General features: G+C 45.5%; 3 protein-coding genes across 3 annotated transcripts; 1 reads left to right on the top strand and 2 right to left on the bottom strand.

Moving 5' to 3' along the window:
• Positions 1 to 1,924: 1,924 nt before the first annotated feature.
• BJ212DRAFT_1402554 (uncharacterized protein) lies at positions 1,925 to 2,579 on the top strand (the record flags this gene model as incomplete). Its single annotated transcript, XM_041337359.1, has 1 exon — positions 1,925 to 2,579. A coding segment is annotated over exon 1 (257 nt), but the record flags the coding sequence as incomplete, so codon positions are not given.
• A 1,629-nt stretch (positions 2,580 to 4,208) lies between these two features.
• On the bottom strand, positions 4,209 to 4,760 carry BJ212DRAFT_1402550 (uncharacterized protein). The gene has a single exon (XM_041337358.1). The coding sequence runs from the start codon at positions 4,730 to 4,732 to the stop codon at positions 4,391 to 4,393; it is 342 nt and encodes a 113-aa protein (XP_041185685.1). The 5' UTR covers positions 4,733 to 4,760; the 3' UTR covers positions 4,209 to 4,390.
• Positions 4,761 to 14,233: 9,473 nt separating this feature from the next.
• BJ212DRAFT_1402528 (uncharacterized protein) lies at positions 14,234 to 15,085 on the bottom strand. Its single transcript, XM_041337357.1, has 3 exons — positions 14,872 to 15,085; positions 14,448 to 14,820; positions 14,234 to 14,394 (listed from the first exon to the last, which is right to left on the bottom strand). The coding sequence occupies exon 2, from the start codon at positions 14,661 to 14,663 to the stop codon at positions 14,448 to 14,450; it is 216 nt and encodes a 71-aa protein (XP_041185684.1). The 5' UTR covers positions 14,664 to 14,820; positions 14,872 to 15,085; the 3' UTR covers positions 14,234 to 14,394.
• Between the last annotated feature and the right edge of the window lie 3,048 nt (positions 15,086 to 18,133).

The raw sequence follows: 18,133 nt of genomic DNA, 5'->3' as shown, positions 1-18,133 counted from the left end.
ATGAATTCGCGATAGAGGCAACGCTGGTCCCTCGTGACTGTGCTGTATTTGGTTGTTCGTACCTCATGTTATATTATAGCGTGGTCGGCAGTTGTTCTGACTCCAAAATCTTCTAGATACGATATATTGGAATACCATATTCTGTGTATGTGATCGAGGCCAATAAATTGGCACTATGTTAACAGCTCATTTATGGTGAAAATTAGTGCCAATGTTCTACGTATGTCACATATGGCGTCACTGCGTTCGATTCTTCTGATTGGCGGCACACAGCAAATATCCCATTGGTCGCACTGTCCGATGCAGTGAGTACTTTGCAAATATCTCATTCCCATCCAATAAATACACTCATTTGTAGGGGTGAGTGAGATTCTGACCACTGAACTTGGCTTAACATACTGACTCAATGATTCAATAGGTGTGAGTCGGAGTGTTTGATTCTAGTACGTGGGTGATCATTGACTGGGTGTTTCAGGCAACATTACGTACTACGCAAGGAATGGGACAAATGTGGTCTTAACTGCCATGCTGGGCGGTGAGTTATTCAGCTGCAATCCCTCAGTGATACTGACTCGACTGCAATATGGTGCAAGTCATCATGATTACTCGGTTATATGCCATGTATCAGAGATCTCGAATCATGCTTATCTTCCTTGTCATAATCTTCCTGGCTGTTTCCATCACCTGCGGAGTAATCACGGCAATAGGACTCGAGCATACTGTAGCAGGTAAGCTTTACTTGTTGGCTTGAAGAACACAGCTCATTGGACAACCACCAGCGGAGCTGATACTCTCTGGCACGTATATGTGCACTTTTGAATATGAGGGAGATGTCCAGCTTCTGGCCTCGATGATTTGGACACTCAACACTGTCTGGGAGGTCCTCGCACTGTGTCTTTCAACCTGGATTGCCGTGAAGCACTTCCGTGATCTGCGACGACTCGGTTCATCGATAAGATCGACCATAGACGACTGTTTCAGAGTGCTGATACAATCTCACATACTTTATTTTGCAAGGTGAGTTTGTGATGTGAATGTGGTTATCTTTTTCTGCTCAAGTTCTGCGCGTGCTAGCTTTGTTGGTGTCTCTTGCTTCCAGCTTGGTAGTCTATCTCCACAGCTCGCGGTGAGCCGACCTATCGCTGACGTCTGCTTGAAACCATTGCTCATCGGTTCTGTAGAGTTCATATTCTTTGGGAGTTCAGATATTCGTTGGTGCTCTTCAAATTTTATTGAGCGTGCAGATGTTTGTGCTGGGACCACGTCTCATCCTTAGCGTTCGAGAATTTAACGCAAAGCTCGTGGTCGATTCCGATGCAGAAACTAACATGACTTCTATTGTCTTCCAGGAGCGTGTAGATGTACCAACTAGCAGTACTGTATAGGGAAATGCCTGTGAAGTGTTCTGCAGGGAGAAGAAATTTGGTCGAGGATCCATTGTGGTATTTATTTAAGTTATGGTGTTTCGAAGTATATCTATGATGAAGTTTATGTAGACAAACCCATCTTTCATGTTGCATCACTACTGGAACTCAGTGAACCGTCCGCCCACACTTGCACAAGTGACAAGCTGAAATTATGCGGAACGTCTAGCAACTATCCCAATTCTTGATGCCCCATACTAAAATACAACGAGAATCGGTATAAATTGCATAGCCAGCTAATTCTACACGTATGCAGAGTTTTGCTGTCTGAGCACACAGATGGTGAAGCAGTGACTGTGAAGCATGAAGCCCAGATCACTGATAACTCATCGGTGCTCAGATGCGTTTTAATCGGGGCCACGGAGAATAAGACGGAATGAATCGCGCGGACTCATGGCTCGGCTGTATACCTCTACCGCGAATGAGCATAGCAATGAGATGAGCTGTGCTGAGCGGGGAGTAGAGAATTAGAGAATCGGAGTCGAAAGCATCAAGCGCACCTGTCAAACTATTAATGAGGTATCAATCACGATATTCTGTAATTGTATGCATGCATACATTGATTGGGGTTCGCGCCATTGTAGTTTTCCGCTCATGCGACTGCAAAATGTGCGTCGGATCTGCGTTCTTGCAATCATCTGCTAGAGCTTGTCCTGCTATGTGCGAATATCAGAGCGAAGTACCGATCGAGATACATACCTATGTCCACCATCTGGACCAAACGAAGAGAAAGACAGGGGAATGGAAAGTAACGTGTCTGAGCTCAGATAGCTGATAGTATAGGGGTTCCACAGCACAATGGCTCTCGCCTTCTCCTGAAGTAGCGTCTGTTTGAACACAAAGGAGAAATAGGTGACGTGAGCAGGCAAGAATACTGTAATTAATAATAGGTCATCACGAGTACGATGCAGCAACCCCTGACCAGGCCTGAAGAGCGGTAATTCTGAATTTGGTGGTCAGAGAGGGCAATCGTGGTTCTGGATGCAGCAGTAAATATGAAGGTGGTGCACGGGGAAGATGGGGATGTATTCGAGGATATTTTGCAGGAACGTTAGAGCATACCATGATATCTCACGTGGGCCGTCGCAACGACCAACAAGGAAGACCACTTATGTATGACTGGTGATATAGATATGCGGAACGAATCGACGCAGGATGATCATGATTCGCAGGATAAGGACTATGATTAATGATTCCAGGCATCGATGGAGACGAGAGGTGTTTCGATGACAAGGAAGTTGTCTTTTATGGAGGAAGGCTTGGATACGAAGCTCGGGTGTTTGATTATGGCTGTACATATGGCGAACAAAGTCCAGCTTGGATACAGGGATGATCAGATAGGCTAGATACGGCTTCGATTAGCAATTTGGATGTTTTTTCAAATGTCAAAGATGATACCGATATCGAAGAATGCATTGGTTGATCACCGGATTACACGCACTTTATGGTACAAATTCCGAAATAAGCGTTCGATATCACAAATTTGAAGGGAGGGCAGGCAGACGTACTTTTCGAGAGGATTTGTCAAATGTACCGGGAATTCGATCCCCGATTTTGCTACCGTTTTTGCGGCTGACTTCTATTTGATTTATTTGAAATTAATCTAGATCGAGTGGATTCTCAGCGACGCGATACAACACAGTTTGGCTTTGAACTTACATGGTTGGTTTAAGGCGTGCCTCAGAAGCCATTGGAGTCTCTGAATGGACTCGTCTCTGATGGCCCTTCTCCAAGTTGTCTACTACCTTCGGTGGCGTTCGTGAGTCGAGGCATTCCTGTTAAATGACCGAGGGTAATGGATAAGAGCAGAACCGGTCAGATGCGTGCCAACCCTATATCACATCTAGGCGGCAGAGAAGTGGTGAAGAATCGTACGTGAAGCTTTGAAGAATGGAAGTGGGCACGATATCGCTGATTGACATCTGTTCAAGCATGAAGGTTTGAAACGGGACCGACGGGGTGAGTATGTCCCTCTGTCTCAATGAATGCGCATGGCAAGGAGGTGAAAAGTATTGAGTGGGGAGCAGAGAAGAGAGCCGGGGCTTCAAGCTTCAAGTCAGAAGGCATCGAGCACACCTTGAAAAGTATCAGTAAGGCGCTGACCACGATGTTTTGTCATACGTAATTTGATCAGATCGCAATGGCTCTATCATGTGCCTGAGTAACGCAAAAGAAGAGGCGACAGGGAGTGGTGAAATCCTGGATGGCCAATAACGCGTCAGATCAGCGAGAACGCCTGTCTACCATCATCGGCACAATCCACCTGGGCCGCAGAGGAGTCCCGAATCGTACGTGAAGAGTAAAAGCAGCGTGTCGATGTCCTAGAGACTACTAACCAACTGATTGAGCGAGCGTCGTCGACAGTCCGAGTCATATCGTTGATAACATCGTCTGTTCAAGCATGATTCAACGATATGGAATATGTCGAATTTTAAAAACTTAAGGCTCGAGTATTGAACTCTATCACAGATGTACACGAAGGAGATGTAATGCGCTGAACGGGGAGTAGAGCACACCTGACAAAGTATCAGTAGAGCACTAGCTGTCTGAGCACAAAGCCTGAGGAGAAGCGACAGTGATTGTAAATGCACAGATGGCCGATATATAGCACATCTGTCCTGCTCTGATGCTGTCCTCTTGTGCAAGGGCCGGGCATGTGGAACGCGATACGAAAGTTCCGTAGACCAGGAAAGTAAAAGCATCGTGTCTGAGCTCAGATAGCTGATGGTCCGAGAATTACACCTTCTCTGAGCATCATCTATCTGAGCACAAAGAACGAATAAAGGGAAGCAACAGTGATTGCATTGTGTTTGTATCATAGAGAAAGTAGTACGTCTGTCAGCATGAGGCATCGAACGAGATTACGACATGAATACAACTATTGACACCATCGTCATTGATAACTGGTACAGATAGGCCGATCGTTCTTGGGTGGGGTCGGGATAAAGTCTAGGTCTGGAAATAGATCAATAATTAAGCGAGTCTGTTGATAAGGGAAGGAGAGGAATGTTCAGGACTGGAGAACTGTGAACGATAAGCACAAGGAGTGGCGCTACAAACACATATTTGCACTTATCCTTGCGCGCAGGGAGCTTTAAGTAATAATCAATACATCGACTTCCCCAGAAAATGCAAAGGATAGACGTATATACGTGGCTCCAAGTCCGATGGCGATGGGAGGGACCCCATGTATGTGGTAAAGTGAAAGAAGGATTGAAGACTGAGAGTATGTGAGTACATACGATATGTGAAAGTGTAACGGGTGCCATATACACTTGAGGATGGTGGACGCATGAGCGCTGCCGCATCGACGTTCAGCCTAGCACTTAAGAGTAGTGGAACAGGGTACACAACTTACAGCTGGCCAAAACTGGACACTCTAAATAAGCCGTCTCCAACACCATCGCCATTTTTTGGGGGGTATAGACTCCCATATTGGAACGCGCAAATCAGCGTGGGTGCATGTGGACGGACGTTGATCACTATCAGGCTATGAGAAGCGTCTAAGAATGTGGAATAGAATGATGCCAGGGTGCTGGCAAAGGCGCATATATGTAATAATTACAATATGTGGACTTGAATCTGATGCCGGGTCCGTGCGAGAATTAGCTAGATGATTGATATCGTGAGCTCGAGGCTGGCGACCAGAGAACATCAGAGAGCATTAACTAGACAGGGAAGGCAATCGTGTTTATGTAAAAATAAATCCAAGGGGGTGAATTGCAAGGAAGATGTGAATTCGCAATGTTATGTAGATATCCGTGACTCGAGGGGCCAGTTGGATGACCGAAAGAGGTTTTGCAATTGGAGCGAGTGAAAGGGTTGGAGTATCTTCATGGCGTACAAAGAAAGTCCAACACTCGCAGTACACAAAGTGGGTAGTAGAATACCCTGAAGCGCGAGGAAGACTGCATCTAGAGGATCTGTCAAATGTATCAGGATCCAGTAACACTCTAGTCATATCCTAGGCAGACCAAATACTAGATGTAAGATAGTGGTTCCTTCTAGTTTCAATGGCATAGTTACTAGTGCCTGGAATCTGTAGAGCTTCACGCACACGTCTAGTTCAGATTCCCATCCTCTATGATCGACGCGAGTGAGGCAACAACTTGAGAGAACAGGTGTGAGTTCCGGAACGACCTTTCATAGTAGCCTATTACTTACAGAGTACAGCACTAGCTTTTAATGGTATTAATGGTTGGTTTTTTGGCTCTTAGGGAATACCGAAGGTAGCGCCGTGGTAGTGAAAGGTTGTTAGATGAATCTAAAGAATTAGACCCGCCATCAGGCCCAGCTGTCACATCAGGTACGTGGGAACATCATGTCCAGGCTTTGGACCATGTGCTTGTGCTGTATGGTTACCATCATTTTGATACCATAGCTCAGCGCTCAATGATTGAAGTGTGCGAGGGTGGGTCATATTTGCTCCGCCCCCCACTCTGTGCCTCTTGGCTGACTTCTCTAGTGTCATGGAACTTTCAAGTTGTCAGTGGAGCCATTACGCGTCAGGCTCGGCCAACAAGGCAGAGACAGTGCAAATGCTTGTTGATAATGCGCAGACCTGTATTAGATCAAAGACTACACGATTTCATACCGAACGCCTCAATTGATGCAATCGTAGCAAGACCACCTCGAACTTGGCGTTATAAACAAGTTGCCAACATCACGGGACACTGTTCGAACTTTCCTGATGTTCAAACATTCCGAGTGCATGATAAGTACTAGTTCGCAGATCAGAATTGACTTTGATCCAATCAGGGCTTCCACTTTTTACTTCATTTAGCACTGCAATACTTCAACCGAAAGCCTTGAGGCAGGAACAAAACATTCATCTTAATCATACCAAATTTGGCGATACCGTAACGCGCTGAGCGCTGAATGGTGGTATATCTAGCACGAACGCTATTGTTATACATCTCCAACATCCTCCACTCGCTCACACCCATTCCCCAAAAATGACTCTAGTCTCAAATGATCCCAGTTGGTGGCCCATAATCAATGAGAATCTGTTTTACAACTATTGGACAGGTTCGTCGTATCAGTTGATGTTGACTAGTCCCGATCTAACATTGACTTGGGGCTTCACAGTTGCCGCCGGTGTCGTGGTTGTATATGATTGGGGTGAGAAAGACAGTGTTCGAAAACTGCTGACATTCTTATGGTATTTCTAGTGCTGATGCTCGGAAATGAGGTAGGTCGACGTTATCGCCGGAGCAGCCAACTCGCTAAGAACGGTGTCATAGGTTGAACTGATCTGGGTAAGTGACAGGATCCTATATCAGAAGAAAAACTGGAGAATACAATGATTTGCGACAGAGGCAACGGTGGTCTCTCATCACTGTGCTGTATCTTGCTGTTCGTACCTCATGTTATACTATAGTGTGGTTGGCAAGTTGTGCTGACTCCAAAATGTTCTAGATACGCTATATTGGAATACCATTTTCTGTGTTTGTTTTTGAAGCCTACAAGTTGGTGCTGTACTAATAACCCATCTCTCATTATCAGTGTCAACGTTCTGTGTACGTCTCATATGTGCTGTGTTCGATTCTCCTGACCGGCGGCGCACAGCAAATATGGCATTGGCCTCGCTGACAGATGCAGTGAGTATTCCGCAACCATCTCATTCCAATCCAATGAATGCACTCATTTGTAGGGGTGAGTGTGATTCCGACCGCTGAACTTGGCTCAATGTAATATCTCAATAGGTGTAAGTCAGAGTGTTTGATCCTGGTACGAAGGTGATCACTAATTGGGTGTTTCAGGCAATATCACGGCCTACGCAACGAATGGGACAAGCGTGATCGTAAATGCCATGTTGGGCGGTGAGTTGCCCAGCTGCAATACCTCGGTGATATTGACTTGACTGAAATGTGATGCAAGTTATCATGATTGCTCGGTTACATGCCATGTATCAGAGATCTAGAATGATGTTTATCTTTCTTGTTATTGTCTTCCTGGCTGTTAACATTACCTGCGGAGTAATGACGGCAATAACACTCAAGCATACTGTATCGGGTAAGCTTTACTTGTTGATTTGAAGAACACAACTCATCGGACGAACACCAGAGGAGGTAATACTCTCTGGCACGTATATGTGTAATTATGGATATCAGGGGGATACCCAGTTTCTCGCCTTAGTTGTTTGGATGCTCAAAACTATTTGGGAGGTCCTCACACTATGTCTTTCGGTCTGGATTGCTGTGAGACAGTTCCGCGACCTGCGACGACTCAGCCAATCGAGAAGATCGACCATCGGTGACTGTTTCAGAGTGCTGATACAATCTCACGTGCTTTATTTTGCGAGGTGAGCCTGTAATGTGAATGTGCTTATATTTTTTTGCTCAAGTTTCGCACGTGCTAGCTTTGTTTGCGTCTCTTGCATCGAGCTTACGATTAATATTCTCTCTTCAGAGCTCATGGTGCGCCGACCTGTTGCTAACATCTGCTGGCAACCGCTCATCATTTCTGTAGAATCCACTGTCTGTGCCAGTGGGAGTTCAGATAATCATTGGTGCTTATCAAATTTTATTGGTCGTGCAGATGTTTGTGCTGGGACCACGCCTCATCCTTGGCGTTCGAGAATATCACGCAAAACTTGTGTCCAACTCCGACGCAGAGACTAGCATGACTTCGATTGCCTTCCAGGAGCATGTACACATACAAACCAGCAGTACTGTATAGGGAAACGCTTGCCGAATGTTCTGCAAGGAGGATAAATTTGGTCGGGGATCGGTCATGGTATTTATTTAAGTTATAGTATATCTAAGACGGAGTTTATGTAGACAAACCTACTTTTCGCATTACATCGCTCCTGGAATTCAGTGAGCCGCCCGCCCCCTGTGACACTTGCGCAAGTGGCAAGCTGAAATTATCCGGAACGTCTAACAACCAACCCAGTTCTTGATACCCCATACTAAAATGTAAGGAGAATCAGTATAAATTGCCTAGACAGCTAGTTCTACACGTGTGCACAGTTTCGCTATCTGAGCACACAGATGACGAAGTGACTGTGAAGCATGAAGCCCAGATGGCTGATATCTCATTAGCCTGGGGTGCGTTTTAATCCATCAGGGCAACGGAGAATAAAGAGGAATGAATTGCGCGGACTCATGGCTCGACTGCATACCTCTACCGCGAATGAGCATGGCAAGGAGATGAGATGTGCTGAGCGGAGAGTAGAGAATTCGAGAATGGGGACTTCAATTCAGGAGGCTCGAGTGCGCCTGTCAGACGATTAACGAGGCATCGACCACGATATTCCGAAATTGCGCGCATACACGCGTCAATCGGGGGCCGCGCCATCGTAGCTTTCTGCTAAAGCGACTGCAAATTGTGCGTCGGATACGTCCTTGCAACTATCTGCTAAAGCCCATCCTGCTACGCACGTATGTCAGAGTAAGGTATCGATCGAGATACATACATACATCCACCATGGACCGAACGAATCGGGAGCGGGGGGACTGGAAAGTAGAAGTAGTGTGTCTGAGCTCAGACAGCTAATAACCCGAGGATCGTACGCATCAATGAAAACCTCAAGTAATCATCTGTCTGAGCACAAAGTAAAAAGAATGAAAAAGAAGATGCAAGAACAGTCAATGATCGTAGAATCGTGCATCGGGTATGCATGGTCTGTTGAAGTCTTACCAGTAGCACGTCCGTTAGTAGAAATTATCGAGTAAGATTACGACATACGTACACCCATAAACTTCAGAGTGGCCTTGGAATAGCGTGTCTGAGCTCAGACAGTCGATAGTAGATATATTGAAAGAATGAACGAAAGCTCCTTATCATCTATCTGAGCACAAAGAATAATCACGATTCGTAAAAGCCCAGATAACCGATGATGCCATGACATTGAAGAAGCTATCATAGCATGGGCGTTATCAGTCATTTGGACGAACAAACGGGGGGCGAATGGGCTAGGCAGTAGGAGGAAGAGGAAAAGTAGCATGTCTGTGAACATGGGGAAATGGTGATTCGATAAAAGTCCAAAAAGTCGATAATACGATTGTCCTACTGACCAGAATCACAATATGATCATCCATCTGGACGAACGAACATAGAGTGAGGGGAATAATAAAAGTAGAAGCAGAATGGCGTCGAGTGAGTGGAAGCGCAGGTGGCTGATAACACCATGGCTCTGGTTCGCAGGACACAAGCAAGGTGACATCTGCGATCTGGACTTGACTTGGATGAATGGGGTAGGAGGGGGAAAGGAAGTTTGTGAAAACGAATAAGTGTGAGGGGAATAACGGATGAAGCTCAGATCTAGAGGGGAGTAACATGATATTTCCAGCTACTGTGATAAGTGGAAGGCTAAATGGCTGATAAGGCAATCTCAAATCCCTAAAGAGCTACCTGGGCTTTCCGTATGAATGGAATGCAAGTTGAAAATCTAGGATATCCTAGACGAAAGTTCACAGGGTAAAGGAACGTGCGTGCGCATGACCATCGTGGCATCGTCCCAAGTAAGCTCGTTTTGCGCAGCGGGCGAAAGCGGGCGTCGACAGTTGAAAAAGGGACTGAAGGAGTGGTCAGTTACATAGTGAGTGCATGCATTAATATCGCAATTGTCAAAAGCTTGTTCGCAAACGCAAGATTGAGATTTTAGTTGCAAAACAGCACTCGGAGATTACCAGTCCCGACTCCCGACGAGGGAAGTTCGACTATCTTCCTTCCAAGTCAATAGCCCCACTCAATTCTTATTTTATTCTGCCATTTTATTTCTCCAATTTACGAGCCATCACCAAACTGTCACTTGTACAGAGTCCGAGAAATAAACTGGAATAAACTGCACTCAAGTATCCAAAAATAACACCACGTCAGAGGTTCAACTTACCAACACCGCGGGCATATCTGGCACTGGACGTCATTGTCATGTACTGCGGATGCATCTGGGATGTGTTGTGCGCTGCCAGATTTCCAAACTGCAGTTGTGGCATACCATACTCAAATGGCAGAGATGGCGCAGGCTGCATGGTATCACGCAGGCAAGATTTTTGAGGTGTTTGACTAGCTTGCCGTTCTTCCGCATCATTAGGAGTGACGCAGTGGTTGTAGGTGTCGTGGTCAGGAAAGATCCAGTTTGGTGTGTCCATTGTGCACACTCATTCACGCTGCCAGTGAGATCAACTGACTTACACAAAATGTTTTGGTACTTCAAGCCGCTCGGCATATTACAAGCTCAGCGATGCCTGTGTCAAATAAACTGGAAGAATAAACTGAGGCACTCAATTCTACATTATTTTATTTCCCATGCGATCAAGATTTATATTACAAGCCACAAAATAAAATGGCAGAATAAAATAAGAATTGAGTGGGGCTAATATTACTAGGTCTGACCATGTATGCAAGACTAGTACCTCTACGACCTATCTCTATTTTCTGGCAATCTACCGGCCAGGCTACTGCCAAGCAAGGCAATGTTACTGGTGTGCTGCCTTCACAAATTCCATGTCCTCGGTTTCCACATTGAATCAGCAATCTTTTTTGATTCTCCAACATGCATTATAGATGGGGAATACTACCAACAGCGCATAGCACTATGATGAGATGTTTCTCCTCGAACTTTGGCCATACGTACAGTGGAACCATCAAACTATGTCACGATTTTCGTACCCTGCCTATGAAATTGCTGGGCATGATGAAAATCCGACAACAAGTTTGTTGTCCATTTGACTGATCTCACTCTCAATCACTCACAATATTTACTGGTTCAAGTAGATCACTCAAATACAATCGCCTTATATCAGCCTGTACGATCAGATATTGAGCTTCCTGCATGTTGATGCGGCCGTACAGGATTCTTTTATCCTATGTGCGAAGTTCTCTTTCGACCTGCGGATATTGTATATCCAATATTTATCAATCACGGATCGTGGAACAGGATGTATCTGGCAGTGCAATACATCACCATCGCATCAAGTGCATGATGCATTAGATATAGTGCACTTTGCATTGGATTCACTCAATGCTTTGTTCATTGTTTTGGTACCATAGCCCAATGATGGAGGCGTACAAGGTCACAGGTAGTAAGTAATCATATTTGTTCTGCCTCTGCTCAAGTACTCTGTTTCTTGTCTGACCGCTCTGGTGCCATGTTACAGAATGGGACCTTGTTAAGAGTCATCAGTGGAGCTGTTACGGCTCAGGCTCAGCCAGCATAACAGAGAGAGTGCAAACCTTGTTTATGATGCTTACACCTGTATTAGATCGATGACTACATCATTTCATACGGAGCGCCTCAATTGATGCAAGTGCGGCAAGAACACCCCAAAAGTGGCGTTGTAAACAAGTCGCCGATATACACCGTTCAAACATTCGTGACTCCCAAAATTTTCGCGTGCATGATAAGGACTGGTTTGCAGATCAAGATCTACTTTGATTCCATTAACGATTTTTGCTTGATTTCAGATCGCAATCCGTACTTCAACCAATCAGCGGTATTGAGGCAGGAATAGATGTCCATCTCCATCATGCCGATTGTGAGGATCAAAGCGTTGAATGGAGATATATCTAGCATGAACGCTAATGTTATACACCCACCAACATTCCCCACTCACTCACACTCATCCCTTGAATATGACCGGAGTCTCAAATGATCCCATTTGGTGGCCGTACATCAGTTTGAATTTGTTTTACAGCTATTGGACGGGTTCGTCGTACCAGTTCGTAATGTCTCTCGATCTAACATTGACTTGCGGTTTCGCAGTTGCCGCAGGCGTGGTGGTGGTATATGATTGGGGTGAGCAGGACAGTGTTCGAAAACCACCGTTATTCTCATGATATTTCCAGTAATCACACTCGGACAAGAGGTAGGTCGATGATATCGCCGGAACAGCCAACTCACTAAGAATGGTATCATAGATTGAACTGATCTGGGTAAGTGGCAGAGTCTCATACCATCACAGGAAATAACAGAAGATTACAATGGTTTCGCGACAGAGGCAACGCTGGTCTCTCATGACCATGCTGTATCTCGTTGTTCGTACATATATTATGCTATGGCGTAGTTGGCAGTTGTGCTGACTCCAAAACTTTCTAGATACGCTATATTGGACTACCATATTCTGTGTAAGTTTCGAAGGCCAATGAATTGGCGCTGTACGAATGCTTATCTATCATGATCAGTATCATCATTCTGCGTATGTTTTATACGCGCTGTGTTCGATTCTTCTGACTGGTGGCATACAGCAAATATGCCATTGGTCTCACTGACAGATACAGTGAGTATTCCGCAACCATCTCATTCCCATCCAATGAATACGCTCATTTGTAGGGGTGAGTGAGATTCTGACCATTGAACTTGGCTCAATATAATGACTCGATGAATCGATAGGTGTGAGTCAGAGTGTTTGATCCAAGTACAAGGGCGATCACTAATTGGGTGTTTCAGGCATTATTGTGGACTACGCAACAAGTGGGACAACTGGGGTCGTAGCTGCCATGTTGGGCGGTGAGTCGCCCAGCTGCAATACCTCATTGATATTGACTCAACTGAAACATGATGCAAGTTATCATGATTGCACGGTTACATGCCATGTATCAGAGATCTAGAATGATGTTTATCTTTCTTGTCATTGTCTTCTTGGCTGTTAACATCACCTGCGGAGTAACAACGGCAATAGCACTCAAGCGCACCACAGCGGGTAAGCTCTACTCATTGACTTGAAGAACACAACTCATTGGATGAACACCAGAGGAGTTCATACTCTCTGGCACACATATGTGCACTTTTGAATATGAGGGGGATATCCAACTTCTGAGTTCAATGACTTGGATGCTCGACACTGTTTGGGAGATCCTCGCACTGTGTCTTTCAGTCTGGATTGCTGTAAAACACTTCCGTGACCTGCGACGACTCGGCCCATCGACAGGATTGACCATTGGGGACTGTTTCAGAGTGCTGACAAAATCTCACGTGCTTTACTTTACAAGGTGAGTTTGTAATGCGAATGCAGCTATCTTTTACTGCTCAAGTTCCGCACGTGCTAGCTTTGTTTGTGTTTCTTGCCTCCAGCTTAGTCTCATCTCTCCAGAGCTCGTGGTGCGTCGATCTGTCGCTAACACCTGCTTGTAGCCACTGCTCATCATTTCTGTAGAATGCATACTCTATAGGGGCTCAGGTACTCTATGGTACTTGTCAGATTCTAGGGGTCGTACAGATGTTTGTGCTAGGACCACACCTCATCCTTAGCGTTCGAGAATACCATGCTAAGCTCGTGGCCGAATCTGACGCAGAAACCAGCATGAATTCGATTGTCTTCCAGGAGCGTGTACATGTACCAACTGGCAGTACTGTGTAGGGACATGCTTTCTGAGTGTTTTGCATGGAAGAGATATCAGGTCGAGGATCCGTCAGAGCATTATTTAACACATGGTTTTTCAAAGTATCTTTAAGACGAGGTTTATGTAGAATTTCATTTCTTGTTGTATCACTACTGGGACTTAATAAACTCTCCAGCCACACTTCAAGTAACAAGCTGAGATTATCGGGAACGTCTATTAAGCAACTCAGTCCTCAATGCCCGATACTGAAACACAAGGAGAACTGGTATAAGTTGCTCGGATGGTTTATTCTGCGCGTTTTGGAAGTTCCGTTATCTCAGCACACAGATGATGAAAAAGTGACCGTGAAGCGTGAAGCCCAGATTATGGATAATTCATTGGTGCTCGGATGTGTTTTCATTCATCAGGGCCACAGGAATGGAAAAGGAATGAATCGTGCGGACCATGGCTTGACTGCATGCCTCTATCATGAATAAGCATAACAAGTTGGGCACTCGAGATGCGATTGGGACACTGGGCGTCCCCTAGACTAGACTGTAATGTCCCACATAGAGTACTTCTCTGCAAAGGACAGAAATTAGATTAAAAATAAAAATAAAAAGCATAACAAGGACAAGAGGTGCTGAGCAAGGAGTGGAGAAATAGAGAATGGGAGCTTCAATTCAGAAGGCCTCGAGTACACCTGTCAAACTATTAACGAGGCATCGACCACGATATTCTGAAACTTATTCGTACCTACATTATCGGAGTCGCGCCATCATAGCGTTGCGTGCATGTGGCTGCAAACTGTGCGTCGGGTTTGCGTCCTTGCAGCGATCTGTTGGAGCCCATCCTGCTATACACGAATGTCAGAGTCAAGTACCGAACGAATAGAAAGTAGACATAGCGTGTCTGAGCCCAGATAGCTGACAGTACAAGGGTTCCGCAGCATAGCGACTCTCGCCTTCTCATGAATTAGTATCTCTTTGAACACACAGGAGAGATAAGTGACGTGGGCAAGGGATAATCTTGCAATGATGTTTCTGCTTGAAGCGAGCTCGAACTAGGATTTAAGCTTGCTTATTTTGGCGGAACTTCATGCGACGTCAAGTCAATGTTTGTTTGGTGACTGGTCGAACGCTGATTGGACTACAGCGACTCAGAGTTGGATGTCACTGACCCCGAGGATATATCTAAAGATGGCTCAAAGAAAGCGGATTCTTTTGACGGCGAGGCTTTTGATGCTGCCAGTATCATCAATCTTGACTCCACGACGCTAGCTGATGTGCTTGCTGACAAAGATTTGGCACCCGCAGCACCGAAGAACACTGTCACTCTTCTGCTGGCAAGCACTTTGGTGCAAGAGAAGGCCTTGACCGAAGCAGACTGGGACATGACATAGAGTGTAGGATAGATCTAGACTTGTAAATCAAGCTAAATTTTGCAGCACCCGGAATCGCCGGGCCGGTTTTACCGGCGGTGGATATCCACCATACTCACCCGTGGATAACTGACCCTCATTTAGGCCTGGTGGATATCCACAGTGGATAACCCCTCAGAGGGTTATCCACGGAACACTAGGCTCCAGGCATGCCTGCCCGGACCGGGTCTGTTAGATTTATCGGTAGCAACACTTTTCAGTTCAGATTCTCGTCCTCCTTGATCAACGCGAGTGAGGCAAGAAAAAATGGCACAAGTGTGAGTTCCGGAACGGCCTTTCAAGTATAGTATACTACTTTCAAAAAGTACTGAGTGTAGCCGCCGCACCGTGACGCGGCTAAAAATGTCGTGTTAAGCTTGAAGATCTCCTGATCCGAGATAGTCTTTACCATTATAAACTACTGCGACAGTCCCAGCTCAACTTATCATAACTACATTGAGGCTCTTCCTGTCCTCGTGATGGTCTTGTAGCTTAAATTAAACCACCTAATATGAGACGCTTCAAGTTTAATCACAAATATTGAAACCAAGTACGTATGTTAAAATATCGTGTTTGGCGCCTTGTTGATACTTTCCCAGGTACGCTTGCTGTCTCCCGACTTGAAGCTTGAAGCCCCGGTTCTCTTCTCTACTCCCCGCTCAGGGCCAAGCGTATCATTTGGACCGAGGTATATACTCCCCCCGTAAGTCTCTTTTCAAACCGGCATGCTTGATATCGTTCAATCTTGCTTGAACAGACGTCACTCAGCAATATCGTGCCTACTTTCGCCCTTCACGTACGATTCGTCGCTACTTCTCTGCTGCCAAGATGAATATGAGGTGGGCATGCGTCTGGCCAGTTCTGCTCTTATCTACGACCGTCTGAAAGTCTAGACAAATTGTTTTCAAGTATTTCGCGGGCTTATAGAATTTCTGGTCTATCACTGACTATTAGCTGTCTAGGCTTAGACACACTACTACCGACATACTTAGGCCAGCAGATAATCACGTGGAGCGGTGCATTGTCTTTCGGGTGATCATCGATCATGTGCTGGTCCTAGCAAGCACTCAAATCTGACACATAATTTGCAGTCACATGCACACAACGCTATGATGACGCGATTCCGATCGCATATGTATGAATGAAATTTCAGAATATCGTTGTTGATAGTTCATTTATAGTTTGACAAGTGTACTTGTGGTCTTCTGAATTGAAGCTCTCATTCTTTATTTCTCCACTCCCCGCTCAGCACACCTCTTTCCTTACCATGCTTATTCGTGATACAGGCATACAGTGAAGCCATGAATCCGCGCGGTTCATTCCTGTCCTTCTCTGTGGCTTTGATGAATGAAAACGCATTTGATCACAAATGAAATATCAGCTATCTGGGCTTCACGCTTCATGGTCACTTCATCTGTACTCAGACAACGGAACTCCGCAAACGCGTAGAATAAACTATCTGAGCTACTTATACTGATTCTCGGTGTATCTCAGTATCGGGCATCAAGGACGGGATTGGTTGATAGACATTCGGATAACTTCAGCTTGCCACTTGGTGTAAATGTAGCCGGGCAGTTCACATAGTGATACAATAAGAGATGGGTTTGGCTACATAAATAAACCTCATCTTAAACGTACTTTGAAACGTTCATAACTTGAATAAATACCACACCGTATCCTCTACCTAATATCTCCTCCCTGCGGAATACTCGGCAAACATTTCCCTACACGGTACTGCTAGTTGGTACATGTACACGCTCCTCGAATATGATCGTAGCCATGCTAGTTTCTGCGTCGGAGTTGGCTACGAGTTTTGCGTGAAATTCTCGAACGCTAAGGATGAGGCGTGGTCCCAGCACAAACATCTGCACGCCCAAGAAAACGTCAAAAGCACCATCAAGTATCTGAGCTCCCTTCGAATATGCATCCTACAGAAATGGTGAGCAGTGATTGCAAGTAGATGTCAGTGACAAATTGGCGCACCAAGAGCCCTAGAGACAGATAAGCAAGCTGGAGGCAAGAGACACCAACAAAGCTAATACGCGCGGAAGTTGAGCAGAAAAGATAACCACGTTCACATTACGAGCTCACCTTGCAAAATAAAGCACGTGAGATTTTATCAATACTCTGAAACAGTCCCCAATGGTCGATGATCCAAGTCGTCGCAAGTCACGGAAGTGTTTCACAGCAATCCAGACTGCAAGACACAGTGCGAGGACCTCCCAAACTGTGTTGAGCATCCAAACCATCGAGGCCAGAAGCTGGGCATCCCCCTCAGATCCAAAATCGCACATATGCATACCAGAGAGTATCAGCTCCCCTGGTGTTTGTCTAATGAGCCGTGTTCTTCGCGTCAACAAGTAAAACTCACCCCCTACGAGATGCTCCAGTCCTATTACCGTGATTACTCCGCAGGTAATGTTAACAGCCAGGAAAATAATAACAAGGAAGATAAGCATTTTTCTAGATCGCTGATACATGACATGTAACCGAGCAATCATGATGACTTGCATCGTGATCCAGCCAAGTCAATATCATAGAGGTATTGCAGCTGGGTAACTCACCACCCAACAAGGCAGCTATGACCACATTGATCCCATTCATTGTGTAGGCCATAATATTGCCTGAAACGCCTAATTAGTGGTCGCCCTCATACCAGGCTCAAACGCTCCGACTCACACCTATTGGGTCGTTATGTTGAGCTAAGTTCAATGGTCGGAATCTCACTCACCCCTACAAAATGAGTGTACCCATTGAATAGGAATTTGATGGTTGCGGAATACTCACTGCATCTGTCAGCGAGACCATTGGCATATATGCTGTGCGCCGTCGGTCAGAAGAAAAACACAACACACATAAGACATACGCAGAATGCTGATGCTGATCATGAGAGATGAGCTATTAGCATATCGCCAATACGTTGCTCTCTGAAACATACACAGAATATGGTGGCCCAACATAGCGTATCTAGAACATTTTGAGTCAGCACAACTATAGCATAACATGGGGTACGAACAACGAA

This window comes from Suillus subaureus (assembly GCF_016647635.1).
Source record: "Suillus subaureus strain MN1 chromosome Unknown BJ212scaffold_153, whole genome shotgun sequence".
NCBI lineage: Eukaryota > Fungi > Basidiomycota > Agaricomycetes > Boletales > Suillaceae > Suillus > Suillus subaureus.
The sequence above is the reverse complement of the archived record's forward strand: the minus strand, read 5'-3'. Positions and strand labels throughout refer to the sequence as shown.

Bases quoted from the DNA above. Each gene is read 5' to 3' on its own strand.
- BJ212DRAFT_1402550 (XM_041337358.1), bottom strand. From the start codon at position 4,732: ATGCGGCAGCGCTCATGCGTCCACCATCCTCAAGTGTATATGGCACCC.
- BJ212DRAFT_1402528 (XM_041337357.1), bottom strand. From the start codon at position 14,663: ATGAGAAGGCGAGAGTCGCTATGCTGCGGAACCCTTGTACTGTCAGCT.